At 30.2% G+C, this 21012-nt stretch overlaps 1 protein-coding gene across 50 annotated transcripts in view; it reads right to left on the minus strand.

Annotated features, from left to right (window-relative positions):
* LOC145252565 (rho GTPase-activating protein 190-like) overlaps positions 1 to 21012 on the minus strand; it is a 793870-nt gene that overhangs the window by 90318 nt on the left and 682540 nt on the right. For 28 of the 50 annotated variants that reach the window (XM_080112143.1, XM_080112148.1, XM_080112145.1 and 25 more), the window contains one exon: positions 18412 to 18558. The exons of the other annotated variants lie outside the window; for them this stretch is intronic. In XM_080112143.1, coding sequence (XP_079968269.1) covers positions 18412 to 18558 — 147 coding nt within the window. The remainder of the gene's footprint in view (positions 1 to 18411; positions 18559 to 21012) is intronic. 50 annotated transcript variants of the gene reach the window in all.

A 21012-nucleotide genomic window follows, 5' to 3' on the forward strand; every position in this document is an offset into this window, starting at 1 on the left:
GTATACTTCTGTGGGATATTTTTGTTAACATACTTTCTGTTAATTATACCACTGTGTCTTGATTATCACCAACCTGAAAAACCACAACAGTAATTCAACTTTTGCATTTGTCGCCTTTCTTTCAATCCCACTTCTAATCAATATATTCCTGCACTGTAATCGCTTGCCAAAAATTATCTAAAAGTTCAATTTCTTCCGGATAGCTTTTCTATGTACTATTTAAAAATTCAATTTCTTACCAAAATTATTCGACAGATTCCTATGAGAATTGGGAAAGGGATACAATTCACATGGCTGGGATATATCTCCTAACATATAAGCTTATCTTTTGAGATTTTAAAAGTTGGGCTTATATAATGAGAATGAGAAAATTATTCTTGAAAAGAGTACCCTTAGAAAATATTATTCCCTGAAAAGAGTACTCTTAAAAAACATTACTCCCTGAAAAGAGTACTCTTAAAAAACATTACACCTTGAAAAAAAGGTACTCTTAGAAAATATTACTCCCTGAAAAAGAGTACTTTTAGAAAATATTACTCCCTAAAAAGTGTTAATGCTTTTCTACATATTGTAAGCAGAACTATTTTTATGCTTTTCTACATATTTTAATCTTAACTGTTATTTATGCTTAAATGACAATCATTATGATATAGCTAAAAAACAATTACAATAATTATAGCCAAAAAAAATATATATAAACTAATTTTTGGAGAAATAAATCTGAAATTGATCTACTATTATCGACCGTGCCATTCTAGTTTATGTAATTAATAATGTCGCCATCTCCTACTGGTCCTGATAGTTTCAATTTTTTCAAAAACAATAAAAATTCCCCAAACTCAGTTCAATCAAATCAGTAGACTTTGTATATAGAACATATTCTTCAGCTTTTAAGTTAATGGTTAGCAAAACTATCTTGAAAAAGTGAAGAAATATATCTAATTTCTACAGATAAATTTAGAAAATAAATTAGATATTATTATTTATGTTTATTAGTTCTATGTAAATATTCTATGGCATTACCCTGCAAATTTGGTAACCGTTTTCTGCCGTAATGGGACTAGAAGTGCTGTCAGGAAAAACTAAGTGAATTTTATACATATGTTCAAATGTAATAAACTGAAAAAAAAAGTACTTTTCAAAAAATGTGCTGTCACATAAAAAATAATCAATTTTATGATTTTTATATAGAAGTTCAAATGTAATAAACTATCAAAAAAAAAAAAAAAAAAAAAAAAAAACCTTTTCAAAAGTGCTCAATGCATATATAGAGCAATTATGTGAAATTATCTAAACATGAGGAAAACCTACATGGATTAATCAATGTTCCAACAAAGTTACTTATCTCGTCAGGTGTTCAATAATTACTGACAAATGATTATATATATAAAGTTTGGTAGTTTGCTTGAAAAATTGCAAGTAAATAAGTAGGTATTTAATAAGGTTGTTTGTAATGTAGAAAAATAAGATTAAATGGACAAACAGAATACTTTTGTTCATCTCTTTCAACATCCAGTCTTTTTTTTTCTACATTATAAACAGCCTTATGACTATTTGCTTAAATATTTGATCAAGATCAAAGTGTAGTATCTGTTCTTCAGATGCCGCACTTCTATTTCTTGTTCTCTTTCGGGGGAGGAGCAGTCCTTCACGACTGAGACAATTTTTTATTTTTGTACCTTTTCTCCACGTTAAAAAACGACCCTGGTGTCTAACTCTGTCCCGTGGGGAGGCATAGTAAATAGGTACATTATAAACAGCCTTATGACTATTTGCTTATATGTGTGTGTGCATGTCTATGTCCTCAAAAATGGTAACAAGATTAAAATTTAATGGTAGTAAGTAGTATTTTGTATATATATATATATATATATATATATATATATAAAGAAAGACACTGATTTATGAATAAATATTCTTTTTGTTTCTTTTGGTAAATAAAAAAAAAGAAAGTGTCTCATCTTGGTGGTAACGTTAAACATCTGAAGATTTGGCAATTTCAGCATAATACATTTGAAATGAAATTATTAAATTATGATGAATTGATAAGAGAAATGTTACTTTTCTGAGCCACAGTAGTCCGTATTTCAACTGCTATGATTAATGGCAAAGTTCACAGGGTTAAAGATGGTTCAATTTGGATAAAATATTCCTGTAGAATTTTGAATAATAATAACATTGTAAGAAAATGAAGACCGTTGATAGGGGAGATTTATTTTAATCATTATTTTCTCTCTTAAAAAAATAAAATAAATATACACGAATGTGAACAAAATTGTCATTAAAAAAAAAATAAAATAAAATTAATCCATGCTCCCCACAAAAAAAAAAAAAAAAATCTGAAAATATAGCAAAACCATGAAAGCAATGGACTTTAAAGAGAAATTAGAAAACATAGCATCGATAATATCAATAGGTCTCTTCCACATATATATAAAATTATATTTTTTGGAATTCGATCTGCAGATCATCTTTCAAAAATTCTAACAAACACAAGTCATAAGGTAAATAAAAAATCTAATTTTATTTACATTTCTTGAGCTTTCGACTAACTTTAGTCATCTTCAGAAATTTCAAGATAACATTACTTGTTCTTGAAAAATGTGTATTCAACTTATAGTTTAATTTGTTTTTGTTAGAATTTTTAAAAAGAACAACCAATAAATACAGAATGCCTATCTTTCTTTTTATTGAAATAAGCTTGAATAATCAAATATATATATATATATATATATATATATATATATATATATATATATATATATACACACACACACTTATATAAATTATAGGTAATACTATGATACAGTATAATAACTAGCCATCTGATACTACAGGTCTCAAGTCAGGTAGAAATTCCAGCTCAAGGGTGAAAATAAGCTACTATGCTCTGATCAGTCAAACAGGCTTGACTGATGAGAGAATGGTAGGGTTTATTCTTGAACATCCATCTTCTTCACCTGCAAGGGGGGGGGATTTTCTACCCAACCTGAAACCTATGATATAAGGGCTAATCATAGTTTTGTTGTGTAGTATCACCTATAATTGATAAGCACTGCTCTTTAAACATAATTGAACACGTTGATTGTGTGTAGTCCTCATATATAAAGTAGATGCCAGTAATGCTGTGCTGAAGATGAGGTGGCAGCAAGAGCAAGAACAGCAGTAGCAATTAAAAAAATAGTAATAATAGTAATAAAAACAATAATAATAATAATAATAATTGTTATAATAATGATGGTAGTAATAGTAGTAGTAGTATTTGCTGCAAGAAAGTGGATTATTTGTTTTTTTTTGTTCATGCACAGACAACAGGGAGCCAAGTCGTTAGCAACAAGGCATGCAGCCAGCTTAGTTTAAAGGCAATCTCTACTGAAGAGTCACCTGTCCCAGGAGAAGGAGGAGAAAAAGAAGAGGGTAAGACAAATATCCCCCATGACAGGTGACACTAATATGCTACACAATGACAAACAATCAGGAAGGAGTGCAGAAAAGTGGTTAAAAAAAAGAAAAAAAAAGAAAAAAAAGAAATTTTGAAATTGTTATAAGATCAAAAAGGAAGGAGGGAGATAAGAATTAAATGAAAAAGAAAAAAAATAGAAGAGAAATGAAAAGAATAGAGAAAAAGGAAAAAATTGTAGAAAAAAGTAAATGAGGGAAAGAAAAGTTGACTGTTGTATAAAAAGGAATCAAATTAAAGAAAAAATGCTTCTTTTGTTTGAATTGAAGCAAGAGGAAAGATCAAAAGAAGCCTATATATATATATATATATATATATATATATATATATATAAATCTAAAACAAAAAAGAAGATCAGTTTAAAGAAAAGAATGAAGACAGGAAGTTAAAGCGAAAAGGGAAAGAAAGATTAAGAAATGATAATGGTGAAGAGAAAGACAAAAGATAAGGAAGGATGAAAAAAAAAAAGGATAAAAGAAAGAGAAAAGGGAGGAACAAGAGGAGGAATAGAAAAGGAATGAAGATCAATATATTTTTTTTTTAATCACATAAAATATTTTGACCAAAAATATTTTGGGATAATATATTTTAAAATAAGATAAATAACAAAAGAAAAAAAAAAATGCAGAAACACAATTTTGGATGACCAACTCTGGAAAAGCCAGTCTATGTATAAAAAAAAAAAAAAAAAAATGGTAGAAGAAGAAATAACAAAGGCAATAGTGACGAATTTAAACGATATGCAGCTTTGCATGCAGCAAAATTTTACAGACTAAATTGGCAGGGGTTTTGTAAAAAGTCTTCAAGAACCGATTTTCAATATTTCTCCTACTATAGTTTGCAACTGGGACTCAGTCACACAGACAGGCAGACAAGGCAAGGAGGCCCAAGCCCTAGACACAACTTCACAGTGAAAGAGACAACACTAGGCAACCATGCCTAGAAATGTGATTGTCCTCTGTCTTAATTAAACCTCTTTTGTTTTCAGACTTTGAAGAGCTTAATCTAGAAACACCCTTTTTAAATATTACAAAATTAAACAGAATAATAAAAAATATATACATAATCAATAAACCTTATACTTGTGGTAGGTAGAACTACATAAAAAAAAAATGCTAAAAAGATGTTGAGCTATTAAAAGATCTTTTTACACATATATTTAAAAAACATGAACCTTCAAATAGAACTGTGGGGAATGAAATCCTGAGAGGTGAGAGGAAGTTGACTTAGATATCTACTAAACATATTCCTCAAATTACATTTTTTTTGTGGGACAAAATTTGTGGCCCAAATATACATTTTAAAATGTCTATTGCCTCCATAAACGCAATTCTTGTAAGTAAATATACAAATATTGTTTCACCACCTGAAATGATTTCAAACTTTAAACATATAATAATGGATCAGCTAAAAACACAGGAACATTTTTGTGAACAATAATATAGTTGCCAAGTTCTATAAAATGACACATTTTGAATGCAGGTTGTCTCAGAGTATTTACTAATGATGTGAATGTGTTAAAAAAATAAAAAAAATAAATAAATAAATAAAAAATGAAATAAAATATTGTTAGTGAATTCAAAATATATTGAACAAAAACCATTTTTCTTTTTCATTACTGATTAAGAAATACATATCTTAAAACAGATCTTTTTTTCTTTTTAAATTTATGAAACAAAGAGACATGTTTGAAGGTGCTATGATACAGAATCTTCTCGAATATTGTCTGGAAGTAGACTACAAGAATCTGAGAGAAAGATACTCTCTTGAAAAATAGAGAGAATATTGATATATGATATCTGAGAAAAACTAACAAACAAACAAAAAAACAATTAAAAGACATTAAGAAATGAAAGAGAGGTTGGTTTTAAAACCGAGAAAGAACAGCAGACAAACAAGACAAACTAAATAAACATGACTTTAAGATATTTTTTTTTTACATTGACTCATATTGCAAAATTATTAAATCTTTTACATCAATATAAAAAATATAAAAAAGCATAAAAAAAATCATAGTAAAAAAAAATTAAAACAATTAAAATGCTATGGCTTGTTAAAAACATGTCAATACCTAGTAATGTATTTTTGAAAATCATATGAATACATACTTTTAAATAAAATTAAAATAACCAAGACGCTAATATTCTTATTATTTGGATTCATTAAACTACTGTTCTCATCTTGAGTGTGATTTTCACAACGTTTTAGTCAATGTAACCTCCGACTTTCTTCAGGTATATTTAGTCCAACTCGGGAATGTTTCTGTCGAACTCAGGAATTTGGACAGAATTTTGAGCAGAACCCTTTATTTATTTACTTCATGGGGGTAGCATGCTCTTGTTCCATCAGCCATGACTGGATAGAGGTCCTAAGTAATTTGCAATTCTATTTTTTTGGTCACCCACACTGAGGATTGAACCATCAATCTTCAGGAGAATATCACATTTTACAATTGTGCTACGGGTCTTTGCAGGCAATTCTAGTACGAGTTTTAGAAGCCTGAAACCTATTTTTATTTCTAGTTGTAAATATCACTATTTATTACTATTCATAGACGCTAATAGTTGTGATGCTTAGAGATAGAATCTCTCTGCATCATTTCAATTCTTCAGAATACCATTCTCATTTTTATAAAAACGTTTCAGATGATATTATCTCTGACCTTCTTCAGATGCATCTTTTTCAACTTGAGAACCTATATCGAATTTTGAACAAAATCTTTTCTTTAATCAATGGGGGTGGATTATTCTCATTCTGTCTGCCATGAACAGGTAGAAGTATTTATTCCTATGTTACACTTAGTTATTATCACCCGTAGTAAGGATTGAACCTTCAACCTCCAGAAGACTGGAACACAGAACTTACTGTTAACTTTAACTGCCACTAGTTCAATATGAATTCTTGGTAAGGTTTTCAAGTGCGATAAAGATTCCCAAAATGCACCTGGAGAAGATCCGAGGTGTCATTGGCCAAAATGTTGAGAGATGAGAAAAAGTGGCCAAATAATGCAAATTATCAATTCTCATCTAAAAACATCTTATTAAATAGAATTGAGTACAGTCTTACATTTTATCTCTTTATTTTTTTTCATATCTGTTTTTAGTGGATTTCTGCTTTAGCATGTGATATGAAGTTTGCGTTTGAAAATTGAATTTTACTGGTTTCAAGTTTCAAATATGGACTGATACAATAGATAAGAGAAACAAATACAAATAAAAAAGAACTTCATTCTATTTGATAAATATATTATATATATATATATATATATATATATATTAGTCCTGTAGTTAGAGTTGCTGACTGAACTCGATGGTTGTAGGTTCAATCCGCAGCTAGGGAAAGGTACTAGTCCAGCCACGCTGATAAGTTGTGATACAACAAAACAGTACTGTATGTGGATGACTATATATTAAGCCCCCCCCCCTTGGGTTTAGCACTGTCGTAAATGCATTTCATCCACTGCTTATTTTAGCAATTAAGCTAAGCTCGCTGTTTGTTTGTTTGTAAACAAAGTAGTAGCTCGAGTACTGCTAAGCGATGAGCAAATGTTTATTTGGTGCACATTTGATGAATCATTTGCAAGCACCGATCCATAGTCCTGTGGTTAGAGCTGCTGACTGTCAACACGATGGTTGTAAGTTTGATCCATAGCTAGGGAAAGGTGCTAGTCTAGCCGCACTGATGAATTGTGAGACAACGAAACAGTACTGTATGTGGAAGATTATATATATATATATATATGCAAATGCTTACTTAATAGACATTTGATGAATCGTTTGCGAGCACCAATCCATAGTCCTGTGGTTAGAGCTGCTGATTGTCAACAATGATTGTAGGTTTAATCCATAGCTAGGGAAAGGTGGTAGTCTAGCCGCACTGATGAGTTGTGATACAACATAACAGCACTGTATGTTTGAGAAATGTATTAATATATATGAACTATTGTATTGTTTTCAAATATACATTAATAAGACTTGTGCATGCGTGCATGTATATATATATACACACACACACACAGTAGTCCAGGTTAAGAATTTATTTGTAAGATCAATATCCAGAGAATATCCACATATAGTGCTCAATAATAAATTGAGCTATTTATATTAATAAATATTTATACAGATATGTACAAGCTATATATATTCACATACATACACACACAAGCTTTGCTACATTAGCATGACAATGTTTCAATTTGTTAGCTATTAATAATTAAAATCTCTTCAGGCAAAAAGTCTTTTCATTTAACGACTAAGAATAAATAAGAAAATCAACTTTTAAGAGCAGCTGTCTTGTCTGCTATATTAAAAACAGCGTTCATCTTGAAAAGATAGGCTTTTTGCCTTATAAGATCATTGTTAATAACTACGGATCAAACCATTGTCATGCCAATGTAGCAAAGCTTGTAATTGTCCATATAGATATATATGTCCAAATTAAGAAAAAGAATTATGAAATTATTTGAAAAATAATTTTCATAATTGTACAATTTTAAGAGTGTTAAGCAAAATAAATAAAAAATAAAATATTTGCAATATGAACCAAAATAAAAAAAATAAAATATTTGCAATATGAACAAAAAAAAATTTTTTTTTTAATTTAAAAAATATTTGCAATATAAACCAAAATAAAAAAAAAAAATAAATGAAAATAAAGATTATTTAATATGCTTCACAAGCAAATTCTGAGATGATAGTAAGAAACAATTTTATAAGAAAAATTTACAAATAAGGATGAGTGCATGGGGTTCAAATTGAAGAATGATAAAAGTTCAAGTGATGGGAAGATATGGATTGGGATGAAGAAACAAATAGAGGGAAGATGAATATAAAAGAATACCAGTGAAAACAAATTCCAGAAAGATAAAATGAAAAGGAAGGGGTAATAAGGCAGAAATCTTAAACTTTAAAAAAAAAAAAAAAAAAAAAAAAAAAAAATTTTAATTAAAACCAAAAAAATATTGAAAGCTACACAATTTTACAAAAACTAAAAAAAAAAAAAAATTAGATCGCCATTGGATTTATTATGCACCCCCCCCCCCAAAAAAACTCCCATAATTAATAAAAAGAGCACTCTGAGAATGCACACATCCACCAAACCTATCAAAACTAAAATTCTTCAACAACCTATTTTAACTTTAAAAAAAAAAAAAATAGATAGTAAAATTAAGAACAAAAGCAATGAAATTGAAGCAAATTATTGAAAACAACTGAATATCCCTTGCATATCATTGCTTTTTTGATAGGACAATTAATAGCCATGCGATCAACAAAAAATAAAAGAAACCCTGAATCAGGTTGACTACCAAAAATTTGATTAGATTCTTTAGATACATATCTGCTGCAGATAATTGAAGATCCGATTATGCAAAGTTAGTGACAGGCGAACAGACAAATGTCAAGTAAAACATAACTTTCAACAAAAGTACAAAAAAATAAAAAATAAATTTTAAAAAAAGCCCTGACAGAATGTTTCATTATCTTTTTTGAAGAAGAGTGATTTCTTCAGAGATATCAAAATATTATCCACTATCCTTGAGTTTATTGACACTTATTTTAAAATCTACTAAAATTTTATGTAAAAGATCTACTGGAATATAAACAGACTTTTTTTTTTCTGAAGAAAAATATGGGATACTTGTTGAGAATTTCCTCTATCTTAAACAAAAATAAAGAAACATCTGCATGGTGTACATAGCCCTGACGGAATTAAAATATCATATTCCAAAAATAGCGTAAATTTATCAAGTAGTTTTATTCTTGAATAAGAAAACCAAAATTTTAAGAGCAGCTGCCTTATCCACTATATTGTAAACAATCTTAAAAAAAAAAAAAAAAAATTAAAAAATAATAAATCGACAATAATTAAAAACTTGTGATATTTTTATGCCTATGAATCCCTATTAATCATGTAAAAATGATTTTCTTTATAAAAAAAAAAATTCTTGATAGATTTATGTGATTTTTAGAATATGATACTTTAATTTCATCATAAATATGTACATCATATAGAATTCTAGACAAGAACCATGTATAGTCTTCAAATATTTATTTTTATTCATTTTCACCATTTTCTTTTCTTTCCTTCTTTTTACATTTCAGACATCTTTATTATTAATATACTTAGTTATCACTAATGTTTCAAAGCAAACAACCATACCCTTTTGGATTAGTGTTTTATTAAATGAATTGAGTTATTGTTGATATATTTTACAAGATAGACTTGTTTTAACTAAAATGGTATTTGGTTTGGTTGTTCTGTTTTACAGCATATCAACGCTTTTCAGGTTATTTAACACTGAACCTGGTAATTTTGGAAGTTTATGCTTCAAGTTGTTTCAATATTTATTCATTATATTTGGTTTGGTTGTTTTACTGCATTATTTAATGCTGAATTCAGTAATTTTGAAAAAAAAAGAAAGATTTTATGCTTACAGTTGCTTAAATATTTATTCATGGTGTTTGGCTTCGTTAAGTTGTAGAGAAAACCTTTTGTTTTTGCTTTGCGGAACATAATTGAGTTTTGCAAACGTAAGGGGGGAAAAAAATCAAAGTAATAAAATCAATGTTTAATGCATTCAAGTCAGGAAACCGATATCTTCAGACAGCCTGATCTGGTAGGACCAGTTAAAATGATAATTAGGATAGAAGAGTTGCAATTATAAAGTGCTATCACCCCTTTCCTTCCTCATCAGAAAATAAAGATTTATAGCAGCAGCAGCAGCCTTTTTTAATTAATTAATTTAATTTTGTTTTTGTATTTACAAAAAAAAAAAAAAAAAAAAAAAAAATAGATGTGTGATTATTTCTTCATAAAAAAAATTGAATTTAATTCACTATTGTTTTTTTGAATTAGAATTTTTTTTTTTTCAACAAAAAATATTTACATTTTAAATTTATATAAAAATATCAGGTAGCCTTGCTTAAACCAATCTTTCGCACAACAAACCATTCCAAAGACATGGGATTCATAATTGATATATGACTTGAGATCTTTATCCCCCGCCCACCTCAGCTTTAGCTTATCAGAGGAAGATGCAATGTATACCGAAGCATTGTAACATTACTTGAATTCTTCGGACTACTGCTCTTATCTTGAGTGTTATTTTCACATTTTGGTTGATGTAAGCTTCGACCTTCTTTAGGTATATCTTGTTGAACAAAACACTCCAGAGTTCAACAAGATACATCTAAAAAAGGTTGGAGGTTACATTGACCAAAACGTTGTGAAAGTAACACTCAAGACGAGAACAGTAGTCCGAAGAATCAAAATAATACGAACAATCAATCCCCATCTCAAAAATTCCAAAACATCATTTTACATATAAGGTTATCTTGTTGGATTTCAAAATTAAACCCAAATAACAATCTATCTAACATATCGATATTTGATTTAGACTAGCCTATTTTATTTTAACTCTTGCTTCCACTACATTTTTGGCATTAATCTATTTTATTTCATGTCAGTTTCTTTCTTAAAATAATTATTCCAGAAAAGAAAGCTTTTTCCCTTACTCATTGAATATTATAACACATTAAAGTAATAATGTCACGAGTTATTTCCCCCGTATAGGGCATTTTTGAAAAACTATAACCTTTAAGTTCATTGTATGAAAATATTTGAACTTAATTTTCAATTTGTTATTGAATTTATTTATTATGACTAGGGCTATGACAACAGAATATTCTTATTGTTTTGACTCTCGAGTATATATCCAACACAGTTAATCAACTGAGAACCACATCACTCTTTATAAAAGCATGTAAGATATCAATGGATTCACACTCAAGAGTCAAAACAATGAAAAGAATATGCTGTTGTCCTAGCCCTAATTATGACTTGATAAGTAAAATTAAATAATGATCATTTAAGAAATACTTTTCTTTAATTCTTGTCCACATACATCTATTTCATCCTTTTTAGGGAATCATCAGTATGGCGAATGCTTGTTCTCTCGATCACACAATTCGAAACCAAGACCAAAGTTACCTTGAACTTTCCTGTCTGAATTTCTACCATGTTGCCAATCCAGCAGTCGTAAGTGGAAAAAGTAGAATTAAACTATGGCTATAAAAGTGGACATATTTTACCAGGTTGTAATTAACCCAGATGGATGGAACTTTGTAATAAATACCTAAAAACATGTATTTTGAACATGACAAGGAAGGTTCCACATCAAACTTTATTATTTGTCCTTTATTATTAACTGATTAGCATCAAGTACTAATTCCGGTTTCACAAAAAAACGATTTGCTGAGAAAATTATAATCATCAAAATGAAGTTCAGTCTCTTTGTAAGCAAATCGACTCCTGGGTAACACCAGATGGGTAATTCGTATTATTTGGATTCATCAGACTACTGTTCTCATCTTGAGTGTGATTTTCACAGCGTTTCAGTTGATGTAATCTCCAACCTTCTTCAGGTATATCTTGTCGAACTTAGGAATTTGGATGGAATTTTGAGCGGAACATTTTATTTACTTCACAGGGGTAGTATGCTCTTGCTCAGTCAATCATGACTGATTAGAGGTCCTAAGTAATTCGCACTTGTACTTGGAAAAATCAATTGTAAAAAGTGATATTCTCGTAAAGGTTGATGGTTCAATCCTCAGTGTGGGCGATCAAAAAATACAATTGCGAATTACTTAGGACCTCAATCCAGTCATAGCTGATGGAACAAGAGCATGCTACCCCCCGTGAAGCAAAGAAAAGGTTCCGATCAAAATTCCAGAGTTTGACAGAAACATTCCAGAGTCCAACAAGGTACACCTGAAGAAGGTCGGAGGTTACATTGACCAAAATGTGAAAATCACACTTAAGATGAGAACAGTCATCTGATGAATCAAATAATACGAATAACCAATCCTCATCTCAAAAATTTAGAAACAGCAGATAGGTAGAGTTAACATACATAAAGTCTACTACACTGGAGATGATTTATACCATCTTCATCCATGATGCCACAGGTCCTTGCATAACAGATAAAGCCTACAAAGACGTAACAGATAAAGTACTAAGCAAAATTCAGTTCCAAGTGACACTCTTCTACACAATACAATTGCAAATCACTTAAAACTTCTACCGTCATGGCTGACCGAACAAAAACATGCTATCCTTGTCAATTAAATGTAAGCTTCCGAAGAAAGTTAAAGGTTATGTTGGACGAAACGTCGTGGGAATAACACTCAATATAAGAATAATAGTCGAAATAATACCTGTTTTTCTTTGTTTTTTTATTAAATTCCATTTTACCCCAAACAAGGCACAGTGCCATTTTGATATAGGCGGCTTCTATCAGGGACATATATTGCAGGGATACTATGTAGGAAGTTGAGCTGCAAGATGTCTGCTCACATTACACTTGAACTTCTGCATGTCAGTACAGTTGTGAAAGCAGGAACCTGGAAGGGAGTTCCAAAGTTTAGCAGTTCTGGGGGAAGAAATTATTAGAGTAGTAGGCTTTCTTATATCTCTACTGTGTAGCGATGGGTGGGATTTTCCTGCTTGTCATTGAGGGAGTACAAGGGCTTGTAGTTCATTAGAGCATCCACTATAAAAATACTTGTATAACAGGCAGAGGGATGCAACATTTCGTCGATGGGACCTGTTGTTAATAGTTCATTAAACAGCAATTCATATTTTACCCATAGCTGGGGAGTGAGCGTTCATACCTTTCCCAATGGTATGATAGTGCAAGTTAACAAACTGGATGCTGCTTAAAAAGAAAAATGATTCAGTCGGTTATTGTTTGAAATCCACACAAGTGAATAAAAAGATGCTGCATTTTTAAATATGGTTGCGACGGCAGGAGAAAGCCGTAGCAGAGATAAGTGTCATGTAATACATGCTCTAAGTATAGCGCTCACAGCAAGCAGCATTGTACCAGACAGGTGCAAAATGAAAAATAGAACAATATGTGATAAATCTTTGAAACAGGATACGGACATACAAGCCACATACACGAGTGCGTAGAGAACGGATTTAAATAGTCAAGTGATCATATTTAAGAGCATGCACGGAAAATTTGGACAAAATTGGAATTGACCTTTTTTTTCCTTTTTGGCATAAGACAAATTAGACATCAAAACTGATTTCACCATGCCTTGGCCAGAGAAACACGCAAATTTTAAGATGTAATAAAAAGGTATCAGTTTAGTTTCCTACTAAAGAAAAAAAAAAAAGAGAAAGAGGGAGAGAGAAAGAGAGGGAGGGAGAACGAGAAAGAAGGAGGGAGAATGAGAGAGAAAATGAAAGAGAGGATTCTAATGTAATAGCTGCCTTTTTGTTCTCCCTGCTCTGCCACTTAATGGCTGGGGCCAGTAACTGAGGTGAGAAAGCTCTCTGTTGATGGAGTCCAAGGGAGATAACTCTGGGTCCTGTAAACCTTCTTAGGATGCTGGGTTTAAAGCTTTCACTTTACAGGGAGGGAGAAAGAGAGAAAACTCTTTGGTGTTATGGCTACCTTTCCATTCTCTCTGTCCTGCCACCTAATAGCTAAGACCAATTAACTGAGAAATCACAAACTTTACCTCTTTGTTGATGGAGTCCAAGGGAGATAACTTGAGACCTAACAATGTTGTTCTAATCCATCTATATAAAATTGTTTATTTCTTTGTTACCACAACTGTTATCACCTGTTACTCCCTACTTAGAATAATAGATTCACCCATCTAAAATGCAAAGACATTTAATCCTTCCAAACATTCAATTTTTTAATGGGTACATATGTTATCTAATATATAAAGTAAAGTTGGCTATATTTTCTAAACCTTAAATAGCATTCATATCACAAATTGATATTAGATTCTGACTAGCACTTTATTAATATTTAGATTAACTTTCAAAATCTTATTTAATAAAATTAATAATCTAGTAAAAAATTTAACTAAAAAAAAAACTAACATACTTAAAAAAATAAATAAATAAAAAAGACTCCCAGGCAACACTAGATATATACAGTTGGTAAAATACTAAAATTGTCGGTGGCTAGATTGAGTGCATAGACAAAATCCAGGAATGGGTGTTGAAGTTATGGATGTATGAGTGTTCAAAATTGCTATTTAAACAATTTCAATGTAAAAAGTAGACTTTATATCAAGTAATTTATAAAAATCCTGGTCATGAAAGAAAGCAAAAAAAAAATGTTTAAGCATTAAAAATAATTTTATGTCATTGTTTCATTAAATATTAACTTATATTATTATTAAATGAGAAATCATTTCAAGTTAAAATTTTAGCTTCGTTTTTATATAAACATGACATTAGCCAAATTCGGTGGCCATATTGCCATTTGCAACTGGACTTATGAAAAAGAATTTCAAAAACCACATGGTAAATATACTCAATGAGCCAAGTGCAAGAGAGATTCAAACAATTGCATTCAAAAGGACAGTTAAAATCTTAAAAAGATCTCTCATGTGGAATGTATGAGATAGTGGGTGAATGTCTGGCATCTTGTAGGATGCCTCATCCCCAGCTTGAACAAAATAAGAAAATTGAAGAAAGAAAGAAAAACTTTCATATAAGGTAAACACTTTTCAAGAGTGCGTTTCTCAATTTTAAATGCATAATACTAACTTTCAATGGAAGTGATTCCTCATTTAGTAATATATAACAAAAACAACATATTACTACTTTTAATGCCTAAACAGATTTTTTTTTCATGTTCTTCCATGGTCATAATCTTTATAAATTACCGTATTTCATATACTAACTATAAATCTCTGTATTACTGGAATGCCTTGTAGAGGTCAGCAGGGATATGCGACTAAAACATATTAGAACAAAGTTACTGACTTTGCATTTATCTCTTCCCATCGCACAGATCACTCTGTTTTGAATTTAAATATATCAAATTTATTTATACACAAAAGAAAAATTCACAAAACCAAATATTAATCAATGTTTTTAAAAATGATAAATAACCACATATCTATTTTGATTTGCAGGAGTAAATAATTTAAAACCAAGTGTATATTCAGCACCCCAATTATTTTTCCATTTAAAGTTCAAAATTTATATTTACTTTTATATATATATATATATATATATATATATATATATATATATAAATACTTAAAATATTTCTTACAAAAATGAATATTGCTAGCTAGTATCTTGTTGATACAGATCAGAAACCATCGTCCCGGACCTTCTTGTTGGAGTCAACCCATTGAAATCTGTCGCAGTTCTACTTGGAACTAGGAAAATTAAGATGCATTTTTCATCCGGTGTTGTCAGCAACATTGCATATGCAAATTAAGTAACCAACAATACTTCACCTTTTGGATCTAATGTAGGTTGTGAAAAATACTGTATATTGGAGGAGGAGGAGGAGGAGGAGGAGGAGGAGGAGGAGATCTTTGAAATTTCAAAAACAAATTTAGAAAATGGCTGTCAGAATCAGAAGGTCAGATTTGACAAATGTGTGAATGGTGAAACAAAAGACTCGTGTCTTCAAGGAAATTAGGGAAGATTTGATAAGAAAATTTGGAAATTTGGCCGAGCACAACATATTAAATGATGCCTTAAAATAAGTCAAAGCAACTGAAGTCGCCCATCCGACCCCTCACTATGCTAAGACAAAATTACATAAAAATTATTTGTCAGTGTTGAATTTTTTAAAATTAACTACTATTTAAGAAATTTTGCTTTCATCTCAATGAGTTCCAGACCTGTCAGTTATTCCAGTTAAACTACAAGAGGTTTTTAATCCCACATCCACCAGACGATACCAACATATAAAATAAAAATAAATAAATAAATAAAAAAAAACTTATTTTAACTTAAAAATATATAGATAGGTTTGAGGTTTAGAAGCCTTTGACAATGCAGTTTTAATAAATGTGTGAACGGTGAAATGAATGTTTACGAGTACCGGGTGAATTGGAAGAATGCGATAGATATAGAAAGACAATATAGAATAATTTTCTTTTACTTTCTACTTTTTTTTTTTTTTTTTATTTATTTGCCTTTAATTAATCTAGTGTCATAAAACAATGAAGATTTTCTAATATTTCATGGTACTTTTCAAACAAAATCCAAACTATTTTTTTTTTAAATTACTTATCATTGCATTTTTTGTTTTGATAATTTTCTGCACAAATAGTTGATGACATTTTCCAATTAAGCTGAGAAATTGCCCAGATTTATTACAAGTGCAAACTTTAATGTCAAGTACTTCCCGATTTATTTTAAAAACAAAAAACTGCAAATAAAAACTTATGTCATCAGAATCATCTCTGACAAGAATATACAATTTAATATCTCCTAAAAACTTACTTCTTGAGGGAAGAAGTTGGCTTAATCCACACACATCGAATGATGCAACAAGATATAAATTGTTGAGGATTTTTTTTTTCTTTAATGGAAAACAGATGTGGTCAATTTGGTCAACAAGTTTAATGAGAAAACAATGTTGCTCAAAAGAAGTACAACTAAGAGATACAGATAAGGACTGAGTGGTTTCCTGATCAACATTACCACAAAATAGCATGATTGCTACAAGAACTGGGAAAGATTTGGATGGGGTTGATACAGACAAGCAGTTTTGGACCATTCTTTATCAATCTATATCACTAGCCAGATAAAATAAAATAAGTAATAAATGACTAGAAAGCATTTTTATTTATATATTGAATGGTGACATTTTGGAGTGATGTCAGATATGGTGTCATGCTAAATCTGTTTTGTTTATAGGATAACTGGAGTGCTGAAAATATATTTGGTCCATAAATTATGCTGTCTACATGTTTCACCATTGTTCAAAGATTTTACAAATAATAATTTCAGAAGTTTTAATTGTATTGTCATGACGTCTTATCCAGTGGATTCTCAGTTGGCAAAAATAAACTGGAAAACAAAAAACAAAATGAAGAATGAAGAAACTTAGGATATTTTATGACAAAAAAAAAAAAAAAATACAACGAAAGAACAAAATGGAAACAATAATTAAGATAAATAATAAAACCAGATCCATTGAATATAAAAGAAAAACCATGGTAAAAATCTCAGAAATAATTGCAAAATAAATATTTATGGAAGAAATTAGATGAACTCTTATATTTTAATGACATAGACCAACCTCTGAAAATTGAAAAAAAACTTTGCTTGATTTGCATGATAGAATGGTTATCAAACACAACCTTAAAGAATGGAAAGAGATATACACACACATACTTGAAAAGATTTCTTTCTCTATGAAGTACAATGATAAGTACTGTTAGAAATGGAAAAAAAAAAAAAATTAAACGATTTGAAATGTCTCAAAAAATGTACTCACACTTCAAATGATGAAAAAGCCTTTATTTATGAACAGTAGATGAAACGGAATAACTTCGAATACAGAAGACAAATGTAATTGAAGAATCATGTTCGCAAATGTTTACATTGATGACCATTATTGTTCAGACAATGCTGATAGCATGCACTAAAGAAATTTGCAAATATCATGAAACAGCAGGTCAATACAATACATTTTTTGAGACACTATATATATATATATATATATATATATATATTACAGAGGCAATCAGAGCGAGTGATGACAAGCGGTTGAAATGTAAAAAAAACGAGAATAAGAATCCTGGGTGAGGGGTCAGGAACTTGGAATGGGTAGATGGATCAGTTGGACAACCTCTGATCTTTAAAACTAAAAAGAAACCAGACAACAAATGCACCTACTCTAGCTAACATTTTCCCTTATTCTGTGCTGCTTATTCATGTCTCCGTGATTATTATTAAGCCATATATATATATATATATATATATATATATATATATATATTCATAAATTGTTATATTTAGATAGAAGATGTGACATTGTGATTTAATATATTTAGATGCATGTGACAGGGTTTTAATTTGTCACACATAAGTAAACTTATGTAGATAGAGATATATATATATATATGTTGGGTTTTTGTTTTTGTTGTTACCATTTGCCACCTTACCTTGACTGTACCATAATCAGCTATTTCTATTGGTTCAGGGACAGCGAGTGGAGCCTGGAGACGGCCACTAGTGGGCGTGTTTCGGGCGTTGGTAATATTTCGTGTGATCACCTTCGCCACAGGTTCATATTGTTTTCTATTCAATGGCTGAAGTTAACAAAACATGAAGAACACAATAAACCAATGCAATCTGGGGTTAGAGAGGGCGGCGAAACAGCATCACAATGTTAATAAGAGTTAATTGAACAAAATACAACAGCAGACTCATGTATCCACTAGGAGTAGTAGTAGTAGTAGTAGTGATGATGGTGGTGGTGGTGGTGGTTGTAGTAGTAGCAGTAGTAGTAGTAAGGAAGGACCTCTCTGTTGTTGTTAATGGGAGGGGGTACAGGAGAGGGGGGGCTTGATGATGGGCTGCGATGGTGCTTGTAGCAACGGTCATTTGGATGGTACCAGACATGGAGGGAGTCAATCAGATAGAAAAGATGGCATGCAACATGTTTCCATAGCAACTGGCACACAAGCGTGATATCTTCATCATCATCATCATCATCTCAAAATAAAGTCTATAGCATAACATTTTTTTTTAAATGATAATTATGAAAAAAATTGTGCAATTATGTATATATATATATAGTTATATATAATTAAAGGCTTATCTTAACATTTTACTGCAGTTTCACTGTAGACCCAATCCTCAGAAGCATATTCTTGTTCCGTACATCTGTATATATTTGAATAAAAATCTAGCTGAGAATCGAAGTTTTATTATTTTTTAGAGCCAACCAGAAAGAATAGTGATCCCTTTGTTTATGCAAGATCTGTTATTTGCTTAGGTTTTGTTGAGATTCCCAGAATATAATTTTCCATGTTATTGGCACACACACACACACATATATATATATATATATATTCGATGAAATATTCGAAAGTTTATACATATTAGTAAACACAAAACATTCCCATTGTAAAGCCTTCTTTGGTTTATACAGCAGATAATGAAACCTTCTCCAGAAAACAATATGTTAAGTGGTATGAATTAAATTCATTAATAAGTGAAAAAAATATATATAAATATTTGTTTGGTTGCGTCAATTGGAATCAGAATCAGGAATCGACAAAAAAAAAATAAATAAATAAATAAAATTGGAATATCAAAATTGAGGAAAATTTACACTTAATTTCCGATGCCAAAAGTGAATCTTCAGGGATTTTATTTTTTTTGTTTAAAACTTAAATTGTTTATTGCTGACACAAATGATAAAATGCTAAATATTTGTTGATTTTAAAATACCAGTAAAAATATATGCACATATTATGTGGGTTTTTACAGTAATATATAAAAAATTTAAAAAAAAAAACCCCAACTCTATAGCTAAATATTTAGAAATGTAAAATGGATCTAAATCAGAATTGGTAATTGTATCAGAATTGGAAAATATTTAAGAATCATCCCATCTATAATACATTAAGAAAAATTTGTGATTCTACATTTTTATGTTCTTAAATTTTTTAAAACGTATAATATATGAAAATATGTAAATGTAAACTTTTTGTTTAAAAAACTAGTATTCCTACAAAACCATTTTTTTTTCACATATTAATAAATTGGATTAACACTATTCAATATACTGTGACCTGAGGAAGATCAGATTTATTGAAATGTTAACTATATCAGACAGTAAAAATTATTTAACAAATGGAATTCTTTTCTTTTAATAATATTTCATTAAAAACAAGTAAATTAAAACTAAAATTATTTAAACCTGTTTTCGATTGGCAGAAAATTATGACAAAATGAGCCAATAGAGAAAACTTAGAAAGAGAAAAAAGAAAGAGAGAGGTAAAGAGAAGAGAAAAAAAGAGAGAGGGATAGACAAATATTACTCAATCAGAAAAGGCTAAATAGATTAGGTGATATGACTTTGGTTGGTTGTTTTATAGATTAGCAACTGTTTTTGGATTATTTAAGCCGTATTTTATTTTTTCAAATATTTATTTAACTCAATCAAGCACCTTTCATGGAAATAAAGTAGAAAAAGAGTAGTAACACATTTTCTACTAAAAAAAAAAAAAAAAAAAAAAAAAAAATGAATAAATAAAATAAAGGGGGTGAGTTATAGAGAACAGAAATGATCATCTCCCACTAGACTGTAATGTCAATTTTATATTCTGACAAGACAAGAAAGGATGCTTTGAGTGACATGACCCTAGGTGTGTCAGGAAAATGATTTATCCCTCCCACAACAGGATGATGTGACAAAAGGGTCAGAAAATGGGATTTGAAAAATCAGCACCTTAAAGATAGACTCAGGCCTGCAAAAAAATACCTGGGTAGCCCTGTTAGCATTTCCTCATTAGGGACGCTTCAGGCAATTAGCTCAAAACTAAGCCCTTCTCAAAAGGGAGAAGGTAAAGCTGTAGAGGGTGGACCTCCTAGAACTGTACAGGTCTAGACCCATACAACAGTCGACAGAGTCTAGGACATTGTTGAGATGGCCTAATCTCTGTTGGTTTTGGTGCCATCCAAGGTGTGGCAGGAGTACTCTATGTTAGAACTCATCTTATTTTTATATAGATAGAAAACTGCATCGGGATTCG

Source organism: Euprymna scolopes, chromosome 29 (assembly GCF_053919585.1).
Source record: "Euprymna scolopes isolate OS-2025 chromosome 29, ASM5391958v1, whole genome shotgun sequence".
In the NCBI taxonomy this organism is placed as follows: domain Eukaryota; kingdom Metazoa; phylum Mollusca; class Cephalopoda; order Sepiida; family Sepiolidae; genus Euprymna; species Euprymna scolopes.